This window comes from Squalius cephalus, assembly GCF_949319135.1.
Source record: "Squalius cephalus genome assembly, chromosome: 7".
NCBI lineage: Eukaryota > Metazoa > Chordata > Actinopteri > Cypriniformes > Leuciscidae > Squalius > Squalius cephalus.
Genome location: NC_137128.1, coordinates 36,830,551 through 36,853,301, shown reverse-complemented (window position 1 = coordinate 36,853,301; position 22,751 = coordinate 36,830,551). Strand labels below are relative to the sequence as shown.

Sequence of the window (22,751 nt, the reverse complement as noted above, 5' to 3'; positions counted from 1 at the left end):
GAGAGTGAGTGAAGGATGACAGACTTTTTTTTGTGGCTGAAATATTCCTTTTAAAGAAAACAATCGATGTAAATGAAACTGAAAGATACTTATACTCATACATCTCTTTGCACAAAATCAGATGCCAGGTAGTGAAGATTGTGACTGTTCCAGATACTTCACTTAAGCGTTTCCCTTTTAACATAATTTCTTGATGTAAACAGCCAAATCTTGTTTTAATGGCTGCCAACAAAGCATTGCATGAATTCAGTCTAATACGTCAACAATCAGTGGTGTTACAAACTCGGAATGACGAACACCCATGGAGAAAGAGGGTGCACGAGGCAGGTGTGCCGTCACCTTCTCTGGGCTGTGCGTGCCTGGGCCAGGCTTCCTCGTGGCATCGGTGGGATTATTATGACGGCTTTGCATGGAGAAAGAAGGCTGTCTGTTCAGGTAAACACTCGGTTCAGTGCTGTTGTACCGGCAGGGTCCCGGGGTCATGGACATATCCTCCGATGGACCGCCTGCTTTCCTACGTGATGACATGCTGAAGCTGGCGCTGGAGGATTTATGGGGGACGTGGGAGCCGAAGAGGTTGGGTAAGGTGTAGCTGTTGGGCGCGGGCACAGGATCCACACCGCGGTAGCGTGTGCGGAAAGCCATGGTGTAAGACGGAGGTCTGTGGTGAAAGCTCAAAGGTGGAGCTTTCTCAGGACTGTAGGCTCCTGGTCCAGGAGTCTGGAATGTATCAGCTGATCAGAAACAGAGAATCAACAACTGCTTTATGATTGTGTATGCCTTCTCGATGCAGTTTGACTGTGTTACAAATTATTATGCAAGTGACATAGTGACAGATTTCAAAGAAAGTATCTGTACTTTTACTCAAGTATGGTTATTAGGTATACTCTTTACACCTCTGCAAATATGTTACAAATCTATTGAATGCTATATATTGTCTATATTTTAGTTTTTCAAAGAAAGTGTCAGTTTGTTTTATTTCTATCTTATATTTTTAGATAACTGGTTTCAATCTCAGACAGGTTTGTTAAGTAGTCTGCCAGGTCTTTTTAGGTAAATGGAAAACCTACTGAAAGAGGTTGTTCCACATTATTAAGCAAGTCAGTTCTCATGCAATATGGGGAGGAAGAAAGATCTTTCTGAAGATGAAAAGCATCAAATGGTGCAATGTCTTGCAAAAGGCATGAAAACAACTAATACTGAGCAAAAACTGCATAGAGATTATCGAACTATTAAAAGATTTGCGAGTGATTTAGAGCACAGAAAACCCTAATAAGCCTTTCTCTGACTGAGTTCTGTGCTCTAAAAAACTCAAATCTGAATGTTTATTGTACTGAAATCCTACTGATATGTCACTTGTATAATAATTTGGAAAACAGTGTTAAGTGAACATGACATGAAAATAATGCTGTTTACTTTCTAAATACACATTACCATTCGTATTGTGCAAGATTCATCAGTGGAAATTATTGCAAAAGGAAAAAAAACATGAACAATTCCTCTTTTTCAACCCCTACTGGCAATGCCCGTTGTTTTGATGCAACCAATCACACATTAATCAAATAAAGAATTTTTCCCATTCATTTTTTTAAAAAGTCTTTATTAAAGAGTTATGAACCACACCGACCAGCTACAGGGTGAATCAACATTACAAACTTTGAATTAAAGAAAAAAGTATTTGAAAATTGGACTAAAAGACAAATACATACAAATATTTAAGTAGTTTGAGAGCATATAGGGACACTGACTCTTATGTCATTCGCAGTCGTCCTTCATGTGAGAGAATCTGCTGTTTAACATGATTATTTAACAAGTTGAATTAATGTCGGCTGTTGGCTTCACCAAAAACATATATATCATACATTAACAACCTAATAGCTCACCGTAAAGGTGAGTTTAATTGTAAAAATCAAAGAAAATTTGATTCCCTTACACTGTCAGAAATAGGGGTACAGTAGGAGTCCATTTCTGTCCCCTAAGGTACAATCTACACTAACGTACCCCATAGGGCTTATTATTGGACTTCAAGGTACATATATGTACCTTTTTGAGGGTCAAAAAGCATTAAAAGGTACATATATGTACCGTTTCTTTTAAAGGTTACGGTACAATATTGTACCCTTGAGGGTACAGCCCCAGTGACAAGCCATTGTACCCCTAAAGGTACAATTATGTACTTTATTTTCTGAGCGTGTATGGAGAAAACGAATGTGATTTTTACTTTCCGCAATCCGACGGATGGACTATTGAATATCCTGTTTCATTCAGAAATATGTAACATTACAGAATGTTCTTTTTAGATGAATATAACCAGACCTGGACTTGTTTTTAACTTTCATTTATGAAAAGGTCCTGGATAAAATAAGAAACAGATATGTTTAATAAAAAAGGTGAAAACATGATCAGATGAGACGAAAACCCACCTGTCTTCTTCTTTCTACCCAGCATGGAATAAGACGGGGTACCGTCTCTGCCAAAGCGTGTCATTTTTCCATCTACATGATACTGCGGCCCTGGACTGGAATCCACAGACACCACTATTCAAAAGCAACATTACGGGAAAACACACCAGAATTTCCTGAATTACATTTGGTAGACATGCAAAGCAACACGAATTTATAAGGCTCAAGCATTCCCTGCAGTGACTAGTGCTGTGCTCTACTGTTTGAGCAACAGAAATGCTATTTAACATTAATTAAAATCCAACATATGGATCAAAATCAAGCATGTGGATTTTATTAGCTTAATATGCCAGAGAAATCACATTTATCATTTTATTGCACGCCGTTGTTTGTGATATAAATTCCAGATGCGTGAGACGCTTTTTTGTAATAATACTTTGATCAAACTGGGTGTTCTCAATCCCCTCCAATTCCTTCCAAACAAGTGTTACATGTCACTAATTAGGCGTGTAAGTGTGTGCCTGTGTGTGTAAATCCACCTACTATTTCAGTGCTACAATGTAGACACTAATTAATCTATAAAATTATCAGTCCGTATAAATGCCATGTTGATATATGTGTACTTTCTACATGAACAAGCATGTTAAAAGCATTCTCAAGTGATTAAACCCAGCATTAGTTCAGTGGATCATGTCGTCTGTCAGTGTGAGAAGTGTTTGATTTCATGTCGTGTCACTCACTGTTGCTGCTCATGCGGCTGTGGAAGGAATAGGCCGGGCTGCTGGGTTTGGTGTAGTCATGGTTTATGTAACCGATAGTGGGCGGAAGAGCATAACGCCCAGGCCCGGGTCCTGCAGGCATAAACAAAAACAAGGTGTGCAGAGCCTTTTAGCATTTATTACTGGAATTGTGTTGGGTAATGAATGGAAATGAATGCGTATTAGTGAACATTATATGGGGTTAAAAGAGAAAACTTGTCGTGTTACTACTGGGGCTTCCTGGTAAAATAAAGGTAAATAATAAATAAATGATGGTTGTATTTATAAGCAGGGTTATTATCACTACTCTAGAACGATAAAAAAAAAAAATTATTAAATGAGATAAAGATTAAAAACAAACTAAATGAAAATTAGAAATGTTGTAACAAAAACTACTAACTGGAAATAAATAAAAACTAAAACTGAAATAAATAATTGAGAAAGGTGCATAATAAAAGTACTAAAATTTAAATGAAAACCCAAAATATAAAAATAAAAGCAAATTCAAAATATGAATAAAAAAACTAATAGTTTGTAAATTATACTAAAATAACATTGTAATAACTTATTACAGGTAAAAATATGTCTGCTACAGGCTGATTAATTTTGTTAGTCAATATAAGTTATACATCTGCTAGCTATATGTTCCTCATAGTCACTTCCTTTTTTTATTAAATCTAAAATAAAACTATGGAATGTGATTCATGCGAGACATAAAAGGTCACACATGCTGTGCACATTTCTAAAGTCCAGGAGAACCTTGGCTGTAAACTTTCATTTGAAATCGTATGATTTTTTTACACAGTTAAATGTCACACAAGCTTTTCAAAGCTTTGGCCAAAAAAAAAAAAGGAAGAACAGACAAAAGAGGTTTTATTCTCAGAATGATACAAGCAGGTGTTGCAATAAAAGACCTAACTGACAGTTTCTTTCATCAAACTGCCAATCCACTCTCAAGGGCCAAATAGAAGCATGTTTGAACTACTTACAGAGCCCTTGCGCTAAAATAAATTGTCAGATCTCCTCGCTTTGCTGAATAATTCTTTCGACACAATCATTTGTACAAATGAATCTACTGAAAAGAGCGGTCACACACTTACCTCGTTCCCTGCCAGCAATGATGGGCCGCCGTCTCACCACTTCCCCCATGCCGCGTATATTTTCTGCCTAGCTTAAAGAGCTGACAGCAAATTCGGCAGCAAGAGTGCTCAAGGAGGTCCAGTAAAGGTTGAAGTTTCAGTTTAGACACACTGGAGAAATACAACTGCGGCCTGAATTATAAATGAATCTTACAAGCACAAGAAACCTTACCCTTGTCCAGGCTTCAAGAACTTCCATCTCAATATCTTTACGCATAACAGATTTCCAAACATCCATCACTGACTACAAAGGACACCTACAGTTACACCTTGGCAACTTATGTGTAAACGACAGCTAATGAACTAATTACACAATGTGAGACGGCCAACAACTGTGTGAAATTACTAATAGATCCACTTTATTCTTTCGAGGTAACAAGATTATATATTAATAGCTGCCTGAAAAGTAAACACTAAGAGATATTTCCATCAACTTGTGATATAAAAATATTGGTAGCACTTTACAATAAGGTTTGATTTGTTAACAATTAGCAATATATTTTTTACAGCATTTATTAACGTTCGATTAAAAAAAAAAAATGGTAACACTTTATTTTACAGTGTCTTTGTTACATATGTTACATGTTGTACAATTATGCATAATTACATGCAATTAACTCTCAACCAAAACCTAATCATACCCTAACCCTATAGTAAGTACATGTTAATTAATATTACTCAGTACTTAATTATATAAACACACTGTAACAATGACACCTTAAAAGTAAAGTGTAACCTAATTAACTATATGTACGTACTGTAGGGATAGGGTTAGGATTGAGGTTTGGTTTAGGGTTAGTTGCATGTAATTATGCACAATTTATAGTTACAGTAACTACATGTAACACGTTTAACAAGGACACTGTAAAATAAAGTGTTACCAAATATTCCTGTTCATGTTAGTTCATGCAACTTTTGATCTTCAAAATGTGTCACACTTTAGATTAGGGCTCAATTCTCACTATTAACTACTATTATCTACGCCTTTTGCCTGAATAAAATCCTAATAACTGCTTATTAATAGTTAGTAATGTAGTTTAGGTATTGAGTATTAGGGATGTAGAATATGGTTATGCAGAATAAGGAATTAATATGTCCTTTATAAGTACTAATAAACAGTCAATATATGCATGGTAATAAGCAACTAGTTAACAGTGAGAATTGGACCCTAAACTAAAGTGTTAACCACTTAAAATGTAGTTAACCAATGTTAATAAATGAGCACTGTAAAGTGTTAGTGAAAAGTTTTCACCACATTCATATTTTAAAGGGTGCTATCAAATTTTTCTTTTTTTAATTAAACATTAATGACAGTTCAGTAGGTTAGTGGTTGAAAGTGGGTGAATCCCGATATAGAAAACATACAATTGATTTTACATTGATCAAACTCGCTGTTCCCATGGACACCTTCAACTAGTACTCAAAACAAATGAAACTTCTGGAAACCTACTCTTGTTTCTGTGGCATAGTTTTACAGTATGAAGTCCCATATCACGTTACTCTGATTTAACAGTGTGAAGCTACAGTACTTCATTGCTTTAAAACAGTCTGTTCCTCTTTGGGAACTCTAAACTGATGATGAACTGATGCTGTGTAAAATGTAATATCAAGCTAAGAAAGTGTGTCTGGTGAAAGGAGAGATGTCATCCCTGACCAGTGAGCGGACATTAAACATTAACCTGCTCTATCTTCAGACTCGGTGATACATGTAGAAGCAGGTAACACTACAGCTGACCTCTGGCATGCAGCCGAGAGGCGCAGGTTAAGTTACCTTAGAGCTGGGAAAATTAAGCTCAATGAATTTGCATCTAAAACAGATCGGTCACCTGGTTTGCATTAACTCATCATCAACATACATTCCAAGAGTTGTTTAAATAAAAATCAGGGTATGTCATTCTGCAACTTGATACCGAGCATATTATTGATCTCTGTACCATGAAAGTGCTTGAGGACTCACTTTACAAACACTTATTTGTGAAATAATACTCTAATAACAAGTACAGAGATTATGGTTACAGTCAGGGTCATTGTTAGAAGAGCATAGAGCGTCTTTTATTTTATGAACCGTATTTATTTGAAGTCACATAGCTGTTAAAGGAGGACTCTAAACCCAATGGCCTAAAGCGTTTTATTTTTTGTTCTTTGTGGGTGTCACTTAGGGAAAAGTGAAATACTGACCGTGGAAGAGGCCAGTGTAAGAGCACTAATTTAACCAGACAACTGCTCGTACACACATTAATCTCTTTCCCTGTAGAGAATCATGCTCTGGCAAAACACTTCTGCTTTGTGCAGTTGTGATTTGTGCTTTTTTTCTCTTGTATTGTACTTCCTATAAAGTTAAATCAAACATTATTTCAAAATCAGTACTGTTGTCTTGATTTCTAAGTAAAAAAATCTAAACATCCATAAAGATAAATAACCTTGAGGGGAAAAAAATAGTGTCTTGCTTTCAGAGTATATACCAAAAAGTTGTAATGTATAAAAAGTTAAGTTACAAAACATTCTTACCCTAATTGTTTTAGCATACATCTAACAAAATGTAATGATGTTAAAGCTGAAAAAAAAAAAAAAAAAGATTCCAATGTGGTAAGAACTTATTCTCTGAAAACACATTTATTTCTGAAGCAGAATTATCTTGCTTTATATGATTCCTAGACAAGTTTATAAGACAAAAATACTGATTTTTTTTTTCTGTCAAAAAGTTCAAAAGTTCATACGTTTTATCTTAAAGAATGATTTTATGAACAATATTAGGGTTTAACAATTCAGTCAATAATAATATAATCTACCTACACATAACTTAAAGAGTCAAAACATAACTTTAAATTTAAATATGCGGATACAATTCAGTACAAAAATAAAAGCAGTAAAATGTCTCAATACATAAAATTATTTTCAAACAGTTCAATGCTACAAACACAGTTACAGTTTTGTAACTGCAACACATATATAAACACGAGAGAGAACATTGGCTGGCCATAACTTTCCTCTCCATTCATTAAATGGAGTTTCCAACATGTTAATTTTGTGGTAGTGTAGATCCTGAATATAGTGAATGTCAGCGGGTCCAACTTTATAACTGAGATTCAAACGCAACGGGTCTATTTCGATGTATTGATATGTTCAGTATTGCATTGCATTGCAACTCTTGATAGGCCACGTGCCGGTTACTAAAAGAAACAGGAGACTAAAAGTGGCAAGATGTTCTGTGAGGTATACCTGTCAAATTTTTTAGGTAAAATGCTGTCGTATAGTCACAACTGTCACACTCAAACATTCATGAAAGGTACCTTTGGTAAAACTGGATGGTCTTACAATTCTTCCAGTTGTCTTGAAGTTACACAAACCATTGGATGAAAAACATCCAGACATTTTTTCATTTGTCCATGAGGAACCTCTTTAACATACAGGTCAGCTAAAGTTAGCAAGATCTGAAAACGTCATGGGTCCACATATAGACCATGTGTCACATCAGCTAAGCGTTGCTCGAGCATAGCCATCCTCTAAGTAAATGTGCAAATTATGACCTGTAATTAATTGCTCCCCGACACGATCAAGAACTTGTCTCCACGGATAGCGAGATGCGAGGATATAATCCACATGATCTTCATGGCTATTATCAAAGAAAGACGTTTAACAGTTTGTTTTCCTGTATAATAAGGCATTGTAGAGAACTGCACAATTCAATCTGTGTCCAAGGGACCAAATGCCCGTCACCTTTGTACTTTAACCAGCTGTACTTTAACTTTCTTGCACTGAGCCAAGCAGCGGTCTGGAAAATGTGAATTCTTCCACAGTGTGCTGTTGTTGTTAAATGTTCTGCCTGCCAGGAGCGACGTGCTATGATTTATCTCCTTGAAGAACCTGAAAGCAGACAATATTACAGTAATCAGATAAACGCCCCAGAACATGAAAGGCTTCAAATAGCCATTCAAAAACAACCCGAGATCATGGTTTCTGCACGGCTTGAGATGGCAAAAAAGTAGTTAAGAAAAGTCTTTGCATATTTGCGGTTTAGAGATTTCGATATTCTTAGTATAATTGCTAGGGGGTTTATCTCTTGTTGGCAACGTCGGATCATCCAATACGGTGCAGTCAGATCTTTCCATACACTCTTCTGTGATGCTGACAAGCATTTGGGTCATGTTTTCTCGTATAACACAGACCACAACACACTAGGGACACATGAAAGGAGCAAATAGTCTCTGCTGGGTATATTCTCGAGTGAAGGACAATCCCTGCCATTTCCAAAACAAGATTACTGTGGAATCTGACAGATGTGAACTCAGAACTAAATACATATGTTGAATGATACTCGACGTGCAGAACTTCATTACTCAAGTTTATTTAAATAGTCCGGTTTACTTCAACGGTTTATGAGAAGTTACCTGAAATCATATGAGTCGCCTCATGTTATTTACTTCTGTGGTTGCCGAGCAAAACACAGGAAACTCAGTGCAATAACACAAGAAGCACTTTAATTCAATTAACTCGGGTAACTCCAATAACTCAAGGCAATGGATCCAGTCTCACAGTGTTATGAGAGCAAATATTCCTGGCATAACACAGTCAAAGAAACTAAAGCTGAAGAAAACCAGACACTTAAACCGTGATTAATGGGGTTTGTGGTTAAAAAACAAGTAGAATGCGAATGAAAATCTCCTTACCAACCTGGTTGCGTGTTTTGTGAGATTTCTGCAGCCAGACCCGCCACTGATCATAAAGTTTGATGCTCATCCCGCTGCAACCGTAGGCGTGTTTGCGCACCCAGCCAAAGAACTGCTTCAAGTCCCGCCGCAACGTGGAGTTCTGCTGCCCTGCCTTTGAGTCACATGACCCTGTCAGCAGCCGCTCTGCAGGGCGAAAGACAAAAATCAACACATGTCCATCCGGGGAGACAAGCGCCTATCGTGCATGCATCAAGCTTATCACAGATACAGGCCACAGTTTACACAGCCAACCAAACACAAGTTGGGATAAAAATAAATCCTTTTCCATTTTAAATAAACAGCAGGTTTCTGAGCTCCAGATGTGGGCCGCTCCAGAAGAGTTAATGTGCAGAGGAGTTAATCTGTTAATCTTCAGAAACAATCCTCTGAAAACATAATCCAACACTCCCCCGTGGCTCTCTGGCAAGCCACAAAATGGGGAGATGTATGACTAAAGTAATGCGTTGCATGTGCTAGTTGGTGTCTGCTGGACCGAGCATCGTCTCGGAAATGTTTATCTGATTATAGGATGGACTGCACGACACATCCAAAATGTGAAAATCTGACGAAGGCCAGCGAAGACAACATCTCAATCTGACTCTCGTTGCTACCATTTAACTAGAGGCGCTGGCTATATTTATTTATTTTCTATGTTGCTTTTGGGATTTGTATATAAGTTGAGCTAGAATCAAACTCATGTTTCCCACATGAGGCCCATTGCACTACAAGACTGCTTGGTCATGACTTTAGACCTGTTGAAAATCATTTATAATTTCATGATCTACATGAATGGAAATTCAAATGCATGATGTTATTATTTTTAAATGTTATGTATAATATGTTAACAGTGATTTTACAATTGATAAGTGCCTAAACCCCTTACCTGTTGTAAAATGTGGCTTTTTACTATAGGTACATTTACATTTAAATTCATCAATCTGGTGCACTTTGAGAACTTTTATAGAATTAGTTGGTAAAACTTGTGCGTTGGAATATCCCAGTCCTCTATGTCACAGCTTCAAATGGTTCAAAATGCTTCAGCCAGATTTTTAACTTGGGTCCGTAAACGAGAACATATCCAATTTTAATGACTCTCAGTTGGTTGCCAGTGGATTATAGAGTTGAATTTAAAGTACTGCTGTTTGTTTTTAAATCCCTAAATGGTCTGGCGCCTTCTTATTTGTGTGAACTAAACCTAAATAAGCTGGTCAGATGCTTGTGATCTCATCCGAGAACAAGACTGAAGTTGAGAGGTGACTGTGTGTTTGCAGTTTCTGGACCTAGGCTATGGATGAAACAGTTTCCTTTATCTTTGAGATCCGTACCCTCCGGGTATAAGTTTAAATAGAAGTTCAGCATCAAATCATCATAGCAAAAAAAAAGTCATAGCATTTAAATCATCATAAACTATGTGCTTATTTTAATGATGTGTTTTTTATATATATTTTAGACTTGTTCTCTGTACTGCACAGTCAACTATTGTTGTGTTTATTTGTGCTTTATAAACAAGTTAAATGAAATGACTTTGCAATAAGGTCCCATTAGTTAACGGTTAGTAACTAACATCAACTAATAATGAGCGATATATTTGCTACTAAATTTATTTATCTTTGTTTATTATTTTTCATTGCTAACTAATGTAGTTAACCAAGTTTTTATTCTATTATGTAGAATTCAGAAACCCTTGTTTTAGCGACACCGGTGGTCATTAAGTGAACTGCAGCCAGCAACTTGCTCGCATGCACTGGAGACAGGAGAGACTGAACGTGATTCAAGGTCCTGATATACGCACGAGTCATGGCAAAGCTCTTTTTCGTTCTTTGCTTAAAAGTAAAAAGAGGTTAAAAAATACCTTTGCAGCGATATACTGTTAACGAACAGACCGACGGTGTCCACACATAGACATTTAGATGATTATGTATATATATGTACTGCACGCTTTTTAAACACACAACAGCGGTGAGAAAGCAGCAGTTAAGAAAGCATCTGATCATAGCGATGTGGATATGTTCTCTCCAATTGGACAGATGAGACAGATGAGGTCATTAAAATTACATTGTTATAATAGTTTGATTATAAAGTAGGCCTATATTTGAGACTATAGCCTATATAGATCTGGCTATGTGAGACTATAGTTTGAATTAATCTCTTTTCTTTGCATGCCACATTGACATTACAGTACAGAATAGCTCTTTCAGCACTATCCTGAACAAAAACATTTGTTTCGTGTGTCATAGAACGGATAAGAGGCTCTCGGGAGCGTGCATAAAAGTCACATCCTTTTGATTTTCCTGGAAAAAACATCCTTCACATAAAAATCAGTATACAGGCTTTCATGGACATCCTAGGAGGTCGAGGAAGGTCTCGTTTTTTAAGTTTTGTTACAAGCTGTTCACACATTGGCAATAAAAAAGTGTGAAAATTACATATAAATAAACAATACTTTCGCCAAGTAATATGGTTCATTAAACATTGCCAAGCAACACAAAAATGACACATTAACATGGAATGTGTGATCATATGTGTGCATTTACAATGCTTTTTTTTTTTTTAAATGTGGCTCATTCAATCAAGACCTGTTTTATAATTTCAATCAATAAAACAATTTTGGTTGCACTTTATGTTACAGTCCTGTTTCACATGTGCATATACTATACTTATTGTAGTAATTACAATAGCTGGGTAATAGCTAGGTACTTGTCCTGAACCTAATCTTAACCCATGTAGTTACCTTATATTACTCAGCACTTTCTTGGTAAGTACATTGAAAGTGCACATACTGTAAAATAAAGTGCAACGACAATTTAAAATGTTTTTTTTTTTTTTTTTACAAAAGAGCAAAGTGATACCTCTGTACTTTGATATTTACCATGGTATTTACCTGGTACTTTAAGATATACCATGATATTAGCACTGTAAACTTCCCAATAAAATAGGTTCCGCTAACTAACCGCTTTTGCAAGGATAGCGTAAATGATATTTCTCTTACCACTGTGTGGTGTTGAGGCTGCAGTTGGGTGACTCCAGTCACTCCAAATGCCTGCTTTCCTAGATCCCAGAATCCCTACCGGATTACAGCGCACCTGCACAAAATACACTGTGCCTGGCCGCAACCCTGCCAGTCTGCAGGAAGTCTGGTTCCCAACATCATCCACCACCTGCAGAGAAAGACACCCAAAACAGTCTGTTACATCAAACACCTACAGCGGCCGCATACCACACACACACACCGTTACCCTAACGGGCATATTTAATGTTCTCTATAAGAAGAAAAAAAAGCCATTCACTTTCAAATCCTTAAGCAAGTTCACACAAGCCCATTTACAAAGAAGGAGAACAAAGAAATTTCCCCCTTTTTGTGCTTCTGGGGAATATACCAACGTATATCAGAGCAAAAGACAGGAGGTAAATGACAGGGACACACACATAAATAATTGGCCTGCCTCCTGGCTCTACATATACACAGCGAGCATCAACACTACCCTGAGAGAAAATCTGTTATCTATTACTTATTACAGATTGAGTAATTGCACGGGCGCAGACGGCATCAACGAGATGTAGACAGGGCCATGCCAGGCCCAATGCTTCCTCTTTCCTGTGTGCTAAAGCAGAGGTATACTCGGGATTCAAATGCAGGAATGTCGAAACAGCCTGGGCCCCCTGTAATTATTTACAATCCCGGTACCCCTGAATCAGTCCCTCTCCGCGGTCCATTTCCAGACTCACATTTCAAAAGCTACAAACACGGTTAATATGCACAGCTCCGTAATCCGAGGACCATCATTACTATTGGAACGTGATGAGTGGCAGAATGTTAACATCATCAGGTTGCCGTGTAACAGGCATGCTGGGTAATTATTTCCCTTCGTACAGACTATGTAAGCAATCTGTGGGGTTGAGAACGGCCTGGGTGATAATGCAGCTTTCTAAAGCGCTTTGAAAACAACAGATCATCTGCTATGATGTGCTTTTGATGGTCACTGTCATATTTTGACTTTGTTAACTATGTAGGACTGTGCAACTGACAGCACAGTGATGGGTAAGGGGGGAAAACATTATGTAACCCAACTCTGCCCAGCTTCAGAAGGAAACCTGCCAACTGATTGGATCCATATGAGCGAAATGGGGACAGCGAAAGCTTAAGTTTATTTGAAGCCCTAAAGTTTAACCGGACTCTTCCGTGGCCAGAGGACTGGAAACCATGTGCTGTTTTGCTACAGCTGGAAATGACGTTTCAGACAAGTAATACAAACACCCCAAATTCTACTGAAACATGGCTGTTATCTTTTGAACCGCTATAATTAATCATTGCGCCACTCTGCAAATGCTTTAACATTGAGAAACGTAGCTGACTTGGCTCCCATGCATGCACAATTTGCACTACAAAAACAAGTGGGTGTGGTAGTGGGAATATGGTAATAGTAATGAGGATAATGGGCATTGCAGTGCGTATGGTGGACGCTGACGAACTGTGCTCACTGATCGAGAGTGCTACTGTACCTTCCAGTCGCTGCTTTCCTCCAGTCTGTATCTGATCTGGTATTTGGCCTGAAAGAGGAAGTCTTTTAGTGCAGGCGGTGTCCCCCAACGCACGGTCAGCTGGTCTTCCAGGTCGCCCACTCGGCTCACTGTCACGCCAGTCGGTGGGTCTGTTGTCACTGGGAGAGGAAAAGAGAGAAAATCATAAGGTTGCGACAAACGCTGCGACAAAAAGCACCTTATTCTATCCATCCATCCATCCATCCATCGTATTGTAATTAAGTTGAATTAAGTCTACTTCTTTACATTCAAATTACAATTCTGCATCCTGTTTATGAACTGTATGAAATAAATAACATACTAATAGACTGGCACAGAAAAAATTTATTCATATAGTGTCACAGCAGTCTAAATTGTACAGAAAACACAGAAACACAGAGAGTATATAGATTTTGTGATCACAATTTCTATCTATACATAACTACCGATTATTGTAATATATAGATCTGGTCTCATGGATATCTAGTTTACTTGCTACTTAAGGCTCAAAAAAGAAAAAGAAAAAAAGATGCCACAAACCTTAAAAATTTTGCCTTGTGATTAAAAAATGTAAAACAATGTGTGCCTGCCTTACTTCCAGTTTGCAAAACAAGCCCATCATTTTGGAATTGGTGATGTCAGGAAGCTATATCAACTTTTTGTGTGCAATTTGCATGGGCAAACTGGCCAATGAATGAACTTTAGTCTGCAGGCTGAGACTTTTGTTCATGTGATTCACCTGAGATTAAATATACCAATAATCTATTCTATTCTATTCTAGTTAACTAGCCGCTCAGTATTTTTCCACTTTGCATTTTGGTGTAGCTGCTATAAAATCACATTGCATAGATAATGCTTCACATTCCAAGTAATTGTAGTTTGCTTGGATCTCAAAGCTGTTGTTTAATTAACTGGTAACATAAATGAGCATTGTCTCTATTGCTAAGGAGGTGGAGGCACTAGGTGTGGTGGCTGTGTCATGACTATGGCATGTTTCGAGGAGCACCCACCTTCCTCTTACTGCACTTTCCATTTAAAATTGCCCTGCCTCCCCCTTCAGGAGCAGTTACACTGATTTATACAAGCAGGATGTAAAAGTTTATAACTTTTCTCATCTCCTTTTTAAGGACGCGGGGCTTTAGTTCAATGTTAAGGCTATTTCAGTTTCATTTCAAATACTTTCTAATGTCTTGCCAAGACACAATGCCCCTCAACTTAAGTCCTAACAATACTAATTCCATTTTTATTAACATGTTTGTAGTTTAAAATGTCTGTTTGAAGAGATTATGTGCAAGCTTGGCCTGCACTCAAAGCACATAAGATCTTAAGGATTCAACAAAACAGACTTCACCCTATTCCAGTCACATTGCTAACCAGTAGCTCCAGGCAGGTCACGGTACTAGGATTAGTGCAAAACTTTATAAAAATTCCACTCGTCGGTACAGGAGGGGGCTGCAAGGTTTTTCAGGTATGTGTGAGTAGGTGGGTAGATACTGTGAGGCAAAGGGTTACGGATGACGCTGTGATGGACCGCTGCAATTTGTCATGCCTCCACCCACTTTTACAAGGAGTGGCGCTCTCACGTTGCACGTGGTCCTCTCGTATTGCATGCTGCCCATGAGGAGAACACCTGGGGCTTGTGTCTGAAACGGGGTCAAAGGTCAGGCACACTCACCCACGTCTAAGATATCCAAGTAGATGACATCAGATGTTGCAGTTCCGAGTTGGTTAGAGGCCTCCACCCATATCTCGTAGGGCGTGAAGAGGGCGAGGTCGCGGGGGATGTAGCATGTGTACGGCTCTCCCGCATTGTAGTCCTCACACTCCTTTTCTCGTCCATACCACCTACAGGTGAGCAAACACGGTTTATTTTCGAAAAGGTTCCGATAACTTTTTGGACACTGTACATTCGTAGTGATACGGATGTGATCTATTGTGGGATCCCTATGTGACGGCTTTTTTTTTTTTTTAAAGCCAATGGAAGAGCCAATCATAGTGTCAAATGTGGGAATGGTTCCTTAATTATGGATTATTACTTCAGGTTAGGGAATGGGGAAATGAAAATTGCTGTGTCTGGAATCTGCATTCCATCTGCTCACTGAGCATGAAAGCCAATGTTAATTAAAAAAAAACAAAAAAGAAAAATAAATATAAAAAAAGAAAAAGAAAATACTAACAAAAATGATACTAATGTTAAGTAATATTAGAAGTAATTGTTTTCATCAGTCTTTCACCCTGACTAAAAAAGAAAAAAGAAAAGAAAAGTACAATATATGGCATGTGCCCATCAGAAGGAATTAGGAATTATCCACTGTCCTCCAGTGAATAGGCATGTGGGAACATGAAATATACAAACAAGATAAGGCGTGAATTTGAGAAGAGGCATTAACATGAGTGTGAATGACCTGTGGCACTGACCTGAGCTTATATTTGAGTGTGTATTTTGTCTTGATGAAGGTTTCTCCCTGGCCCCCGGGGGCCCATCTACAGGTGAGGTCTTTAGTGTTCCTGGACCAGCAGGTAAGATTCACAGGTTTCTCAGGAGGCACTAAAAACAAAAAGAAAGACACAGAAAAAAAAAGAGTTTTCACTGAGCTGTCAAAGTGAGTAAGTGGAAAGTGACTCATGCCTCTCATAACACCTAATTAAATATGCACTAATTATACTTGATGATTTCCACTACATACAACACCAAATTCTGTACTGTAGATAGTATGGAAAATCACTTAAAAGCTTGATGTTCAGAATTTCAGAAAATAATCAGTTGGTTTAAAGTCAACATGAACAGTGTTTGCAACCCATTTTACTTTTGAAGGACGAAACTTGATTTTATTCAGTTGGTAAAGATATAAATTTATATTTAATATAAATATTTTACATTGTATTTTGTATTTTTTCTATAAAAAAAATTATATTTTATATTATATATTTTATCTATCCTATATATTATTTTAAACATAGATCATATTTTAAATATGTACAATATTCATCAAAGAATCGTGAAAAAAATCACGATTTTTACAAATATATTAAGCAGTCAGTTTTTCAACTGTAAAAACAAGAAATGTGTCTCGACCACATCATTAGCATATTAGAATGATTTCTGAAGGATTGTGTAACACTAAAGACTGGAGTAATGATGCTGAAAATTCACCTTTGCATCACAGGAATAAATTACATTTTAAAATCCATCAAAATAAAAGAGATAGCCTATTTTAGAATGGAATTAGTTTCCATTGTTATGCTGATGACACTCAAATCTATATTTCATCACGGCCAGATGAAAACGCTAAATTATCCAAATTGACAGAGTGTGTTAAAGATATAAAAGATTGGATGACGCGCAATTTTCTTTTATTAAATCCAGACAAGACAGAGGTACTAATCACCGCCAACAAAACCTCTCACACTACAACTTTAACATAGTAGGATGTCCTGTTACTTTATCCTCTACAGTAAAAGACCTGGGTGTTATACTAGACTGCAACCTGTCTTTTGAAAATCATATTTCATATGTTACAAGAACAGCCTTTTTCCACCTTAGAAACATTGCTAAGCTACGTAACATGCTATCAGTTTCTGATGCAGAAAAGTTAGTTCATGCATTCATGACATCGAGACTAGATTACTGTAATGCTTTATTAGCCGGTTGTCCTGCATCCTCAATAAACAAGCTACAGTTAGTCCAAAATGCCGCCGCTAGAGTACTTACTAGATCAAGAAAATATGATCATATAACACCAATTTTATCATCACTACATTGGTTACATATAAAGTCCCGTATTAACTACAAGGTATTGCTACTGACTTATAAAGCCCTAAACGGCTTAACTCCAGTCTATTTAACGGATCTTCTATCGCCCTATAATCCATCGCGCTCTTTAAGATCACTAAATTCGAGGCTTTTGGTCATACCTAGGATATCTAGGTCCACCAAAGGAGGGAGAGCATTTTCACATTTAGCTCCAAAACTCTGGAATAGTCTTCCTGATACTGTTCGTTGCTCAGACTCGCTCTCCCAGTTTAAAACTAGATTAAAGACGCATCTCTTCAGCCAGGCATTCATATAATACTTTTAATCTTACAGTTAAATCCGACCTCTAGTTCATAGACGCCAGAGGAGAACTGGCCCCCAACTGAGCCTGGGTTCTCCCAAGGTTTTTTTTTCTCCATTAGGTCACCTGATTGAGTTTTTCAGTTCCTTGCCACTGTTGCCTTTGGCTTGCTCAGTTGGGGATATTTGGGGATACTTAATTTAATTAATCAATCAACAATACTATTGATCAGCATTACCAAATGTGGACGTTTTACACTAGAAACAAACATTGATGTATTATTTTAATTTAATACTGTGAAGCTGCTTTGATACAATCTGTATTGTGAAAAGCGCTATATAAATAAACTTGACTTGACTTATTTTAAATTGTAATAATATTTCACAATATTACTGTTTTTTTACTCTATTTTTTATCAAATAACTCTGTCTTGGTGAGCATAAGAGATTTGAAACGTCTCTTAAAAAATAAGTCATTTCAAAAGAAAAGAAGTTTAATGAACGTTTATAAATACTGCCTTTTTTGGAATAATGTGCACAGATGAATCATTCAAAATAAGATCAGAAACGTGTATTAAGAAAGCAAATAGGGTCAATTTTGACTTTGTGTTGACTTTAAATATTTTCAATAATGGATGAGTGTCTTCAGCTGTCATCCTCATTTAAGTTCAGGAATGGGGCCAAGATTCCATTCAGCTGAGAACAAAAGACACTGCGTCTAAGTGTAAGACTGTGATTATATGAACCAAACCTTACAGTGGAGACCTCAGAGACATAGAGAGCTTGAGTCAACACAGTACTTCACACACACACACACACGTCTCTCCATTTCTTGCTTTCAATCTTTTTTCCAAATGACCAGACACTCGCTTCCTTGACTTTGTCTCGCTCTCTCAATTTCTGCATTTGTGTGTATGTGTGTGTGTGTGTGTGTCTGTGTTTGCAATTTTCCATACTGCCACCATTCCACGTAACTTGACAAATGCGGTACATTTGTTCAGTCATACGCGTCAGTCGAGGAAAGCGCCTATAATGGACCACACAGGTGCTAAAAGCATAACAGTGGAACAGATAGCTATCTTAAGGGGCTTAAACAACTCTCGAGTTCATTGGCGGATAGGCAGAAAACATTAAATACTGCAACAACTGTGGCCCAGTGGCAGGGGGTCAAATCATAAAGACTGTCTAATACTTCTAGGTCTGACCTATATTCCCCAAGGCTCCAAGCTTACCCACAAAATCCATTTAATTGTATTTAAGTTGGACTGCGCTCACAATCGCCAATTAAACGCACACCGCAGTAAATGCGAACAATATGGTAGACAAGACTCACTGCCAACATAGATGCAGGAGCCGGCCAGCACATGACCCCCGCTGTTATGGCACACAAGGTTGTCTCCGGAGCGTTGGCGGGACCCGGAGAGCCGCGGGAGGGTGACACTGAGCACGGAGGGGCTCAAAACGCTGTAGGTGCTGCTGGGAAGACGCTTCCCGTTTAGTGTCCAGTAGAGTGAGCCTGCATGAACGCCGTGGTCTGGATTCACTGAGCATGTGGCTGTCAGGCTGGAGCCGATGGGAAGGGCAGGGTCTTGAGGGTAGATTGTAGCCACCTCTGAGGGAGGGCGAGATATAGCAGGTTAGAGCTGGAAAGAGGCAGCATGGTTATTATAGGCTGTCTGGTTATGGGTGAGTTCAAATTATATGATGTTGAAGGAGGAGACCGACCGACCGACCTCATGACTAACACATCAAAAAGGTTGATAGTGACAGCCTAAATCAGAGCAATGTGGGATATGCAAGATGATCACAAAAGGAGATGATATCCATTTACTATGAAAGGGAATACTTGCAGTCAGATGGTCCGTCTTCATCTGACTGTACATTTATCTAACCTATTAGATTGACTAACTAACTGAATGAATAAATAAATAAATGCACTTAAAATAAAATAATGAACATTAATTATATAATTTGCACATGAAATATTGGTTTGAGATTTTTTTATTATGTGAGAAAAGCGTTAAAAATAGTGCTTGCACGATTCAGTGTTTAAATAATACAGTTTAGCGATCATTAAAAAATGATTTGGCCATAGAAAGCGGCGATTGACCAATAACAATCATGTATTCCCGATAGCTGCATAATTGTACATTTTGTGCATTTTTTTCATGTTTCAGAAGACATCTATCACTGCGCTGAATGATCCCAAACAATCAGCATAATAAAAACTCACACACAATTCTAATTTTGTAAACCCTGCTGGAATTCATTATCACCCTTGTAATGTGACAGTGGAATCCCTCAAAAAAAAAAGTGTTAATTCAACATAATTGGGTAATGGATGTGATGAGTGAACTGCCGTGTGATTACATGTAATTACATCAAGATGGATAGATAGACTAACCTTAAAAGAGAGATTACACATTCAGAGTGAAATCTTCTCTCCGTATCAAAGAGGAAAGATGCAAATCATTTATTTTATCTAATAACACTAATGAAAAAGGACCTTTATAGGGAATGTATCACTGTTGAATAGTCTTCAAAAGGGATTTTGTAGATTACAAAATTCAGACTCGAAAACATTCCACTTCAAACTGTTTAATGACAGTAGCAATTACAAGTATTTATTGCAGGTGTCTGAATAGGAAATGAGCAGTAAGATATTTGGTTTCAGATCAGAAGATCTCATGAGGTAAGCCTGTAGTCCTGTCATCACTAATGTAATGGTGAGGGAAACTCAGTAAAGCTTGGATGCACATCTTACCGCTGAGACGGTGAACAGCGGGACCACCCTTTGGACATTCCTGCCCGTGTTGTCAAACCGCAATGATCTTTTAAAAGGTTACTTCTGTCTACACATTTTTTTTTCCCTTTTAACTCTGTTTATATTTCACTGAGGCCCAGAAAAAGTCAGCCTGACGTTTTCGCGTTTAATGTTAAACTGTATAACTAGAGGAGAGGGAAGTGTAGTCTACCATCATCAGTGGCTGTAACGCACTTCACTTTCTTAATTCCCTGCCTGGCAGTGAAGGTGTGAATGAGGCAATACTTCATTAGATGTAATTACTCTCAAGCTTCCCCTCCACCAACACCTGCGAATGTCACGTAAGGGGAATGTGCTTGCATTGTAAATGTATTTCTCAATAGCTATTAATAATTTAGCCCTTTGTTATTTACAACGCAATTATGCCCTTTGATCCTGATACATTGTTCTCTGCGATTCATTAAAAGCAAATTAAATTTTCACAAGCACCTATACTTCACCAACAACGAAAATAGCTATGAACAGAACTAATCATCTCTGTGTTGATTTGAGGTGAAACTTTTCTTGCAGTCACATATGTTTTACAAAAACAAGCTTAAGAAACATGATGTCAGGGTTTTATTGTGGTTCATAAGGCTGAACCATCCATGTGTTAAATTAAATAAGTATGCTCTGACCTTTTGAAATTGTAATCCCTAGTAGACTTTTTCAATATAGTGCAATATTTTGCACCGATATAGATACCATCAGTTGGCCAATTTGTAAACCAAGCAGTTTAAAACAACAGCTTTCCAATGTAAATAAAACATTTAATGCTGTTCTCTAAAACTATGACATTAATTAAAATATGTTAAAAATGCAAAAAATGACCTGTATACACATCATATTAAACATGTTTCCAGTTTAAGGGTTACAAATTAACTCATTAATTAAGATAATTTTGACATTTTTCTAGGGCTTAACGTAGTTAAGGTAGTGTAACTTTCTACACTAAGGGCTGTAAAAAAAAATTTTTTTTAAATATTGTAAAACATTTTAACCAATATTTAAATACCCAGTTTTGTTGTGATCATGTGACAATAAAACAATGTTTTGTTAAAAAATTATTATTATCATTATTATTTTTAAATGCATCGATACAATAAAAAGTTCTAAAAAGTTCATTACAAGAACCTGGTACATCTTCATTTGTTATTTTATCTATACACAAAAATATACTGTGCTTAATTCGCAGATGCTGGATACCAACTTTTTCTTTTCTTTTTTTATTATCATTGTACGTAACATTAAAAATACCTTAACATTAAAAAACTTAAAAGTAAGTTACTATTCTATTCAAACTATTATATTTACTTATATAAATTCAATACTGAACGCGCCAAGTCCCCAAAATCCCATTCGATGAAAAAGGTACGTAAGAACACATGTAACACACACACAGAGAGCTGTAATAAATGTACTCACGGGTGGAAGACGACAACACGCCGGCAGCACAGAGCAGCAAAAACAATAGCCAGATCATCTTATGACAAATGTTCGCTTTCTTTCTTTTAGGACAAGAGAGTCTTATTGGTCTATGCAGGAATATTTGATCCACGCATGCCACACCGAGTCCAGCTCCAGTGCACCCGAACAGTTGATCCCAGCGTCAGTTCCTGAGCTGCGGGCGTCTCGCGGATATTCCAGAAGAGTGAACTTTAAAGAATATCCGCTAAATGTTCTGTTAATGCGACGGTGCATTCGTCCTCTTCATTTACTTTTGGCATCGTTTACCGTGCTGAGGCTCTCCACTGCTAGGAAACATCCAAGTTTATACTTTGCAAGCTCCTCCCATGTCTTCCCACACAGTTCCAAGTCATTTTTGCCTCTTTCGTTTTATTCCTCCCTTCCTTCTGTCTGTGCCCTCCTCTTGTTTCCCTTTCCTCGTGAATCCCGAAGCTTCAGCCTACCTGTGGGTCAGAACAATCTCTTAATGGGAAGTCTTTCCAGTTCAGTCCTTTTATGGATATTCACTTAAAGCCGAGTAATTACATTCTTTGTTAATTGACTGGAAGGAGTAAAAGTTTAACTTGCCCTACACCTGGTCTCAGATCATGCATGTTTGACTGACATACTATCTGTAATATGAATATTATATTTTAATTTGAACAGAACTGAATAAAGGTAGATAATATGACCCTAAAACGAGAGAAAAATAATATTCGTTGCTATATTCCATTCATATGCTCAAATGTTCTGAATATAAAAAGAAAAACTGTTTTTGAATAGGCTACATTTTATATAGTTTTGCCAATTGTTCTGATATGGGGAAAAATGCAATACACGTATAAATGTAATGAAATTATAATTAAATTAGTGCTGTCAAATCGATTAATCACATCCATAAGTTTGTTTATATTATATATGT

At 37.4% G+C, this 22,751-nt stretch overlaps 2 protein-coding genes across 3 annotated transcripts; both read right to left on the bottom strand.

The window, feature by feature from the left end:
- Nucleotides 1-246: 246 nt before the first annotated feature.
- odf3l2a (outer dense fiber of sperm tails 3-like 2a) lies at nt 247-4,309 on the bottom strand (the record flags this gene model as incomplete). Its single annotated transcript, XM_079875434.1, has 4 exons — nt 247-734; nt 2,424-2,537; nt 3,143-3,253; nt 4,261-4,309. The coding sequence occupies 4 exons, from the start codon at nt 4,307-4,309 to the stop codon at nt 247-249; spliced, it is 762 nt and encodes a 253-aa protein (XP_079731560.1).
- Nucleotides 4,310-5,594: 1,285 nt separating this feature from the next.
- crlf1a (cytokine receptor-like factor 1a) lies at nt 5,595-22,238 on the bottom strand. 2 transcript variants are annotated; one of them, XM_079875406.1, is made up of 8 exons: nt 21,809-22,238; nt 18,914-19,192; nt 15,945-16,074; nt 15,202-15,371; nt 13,509-13,666; nt 11,998-12,166; nt 8,971-9,152; nt 5,595-8,163 (listed from the first exon to the last, which is right to left on the bottom strand). In XM_079875406.1, the coding sequence occupies exons 1-8, from the start codon at nt 21,864-21,866 to the stop codon at nt 8,140-8,142; spliced, it is 1,170 nt and encodes a 389-aa protein (XP_079731532.1). In that variant the 5' UTR covers nt 21,867-22,238; the 3' UTR covers nt 5,595-8,139. The 2 variants fall into 2 exon arrangements, with proteins under 2 accessions (XP_079731532.1, XP_079731533.1); XM_079875407.1 differs by having other exon boundaries at nt 6,899-8,163; nt 8,967-9,152; nt 21,809-22,237.
- Nucleotides 22,239-22,751: the final 513 nt, after the last annotated feature.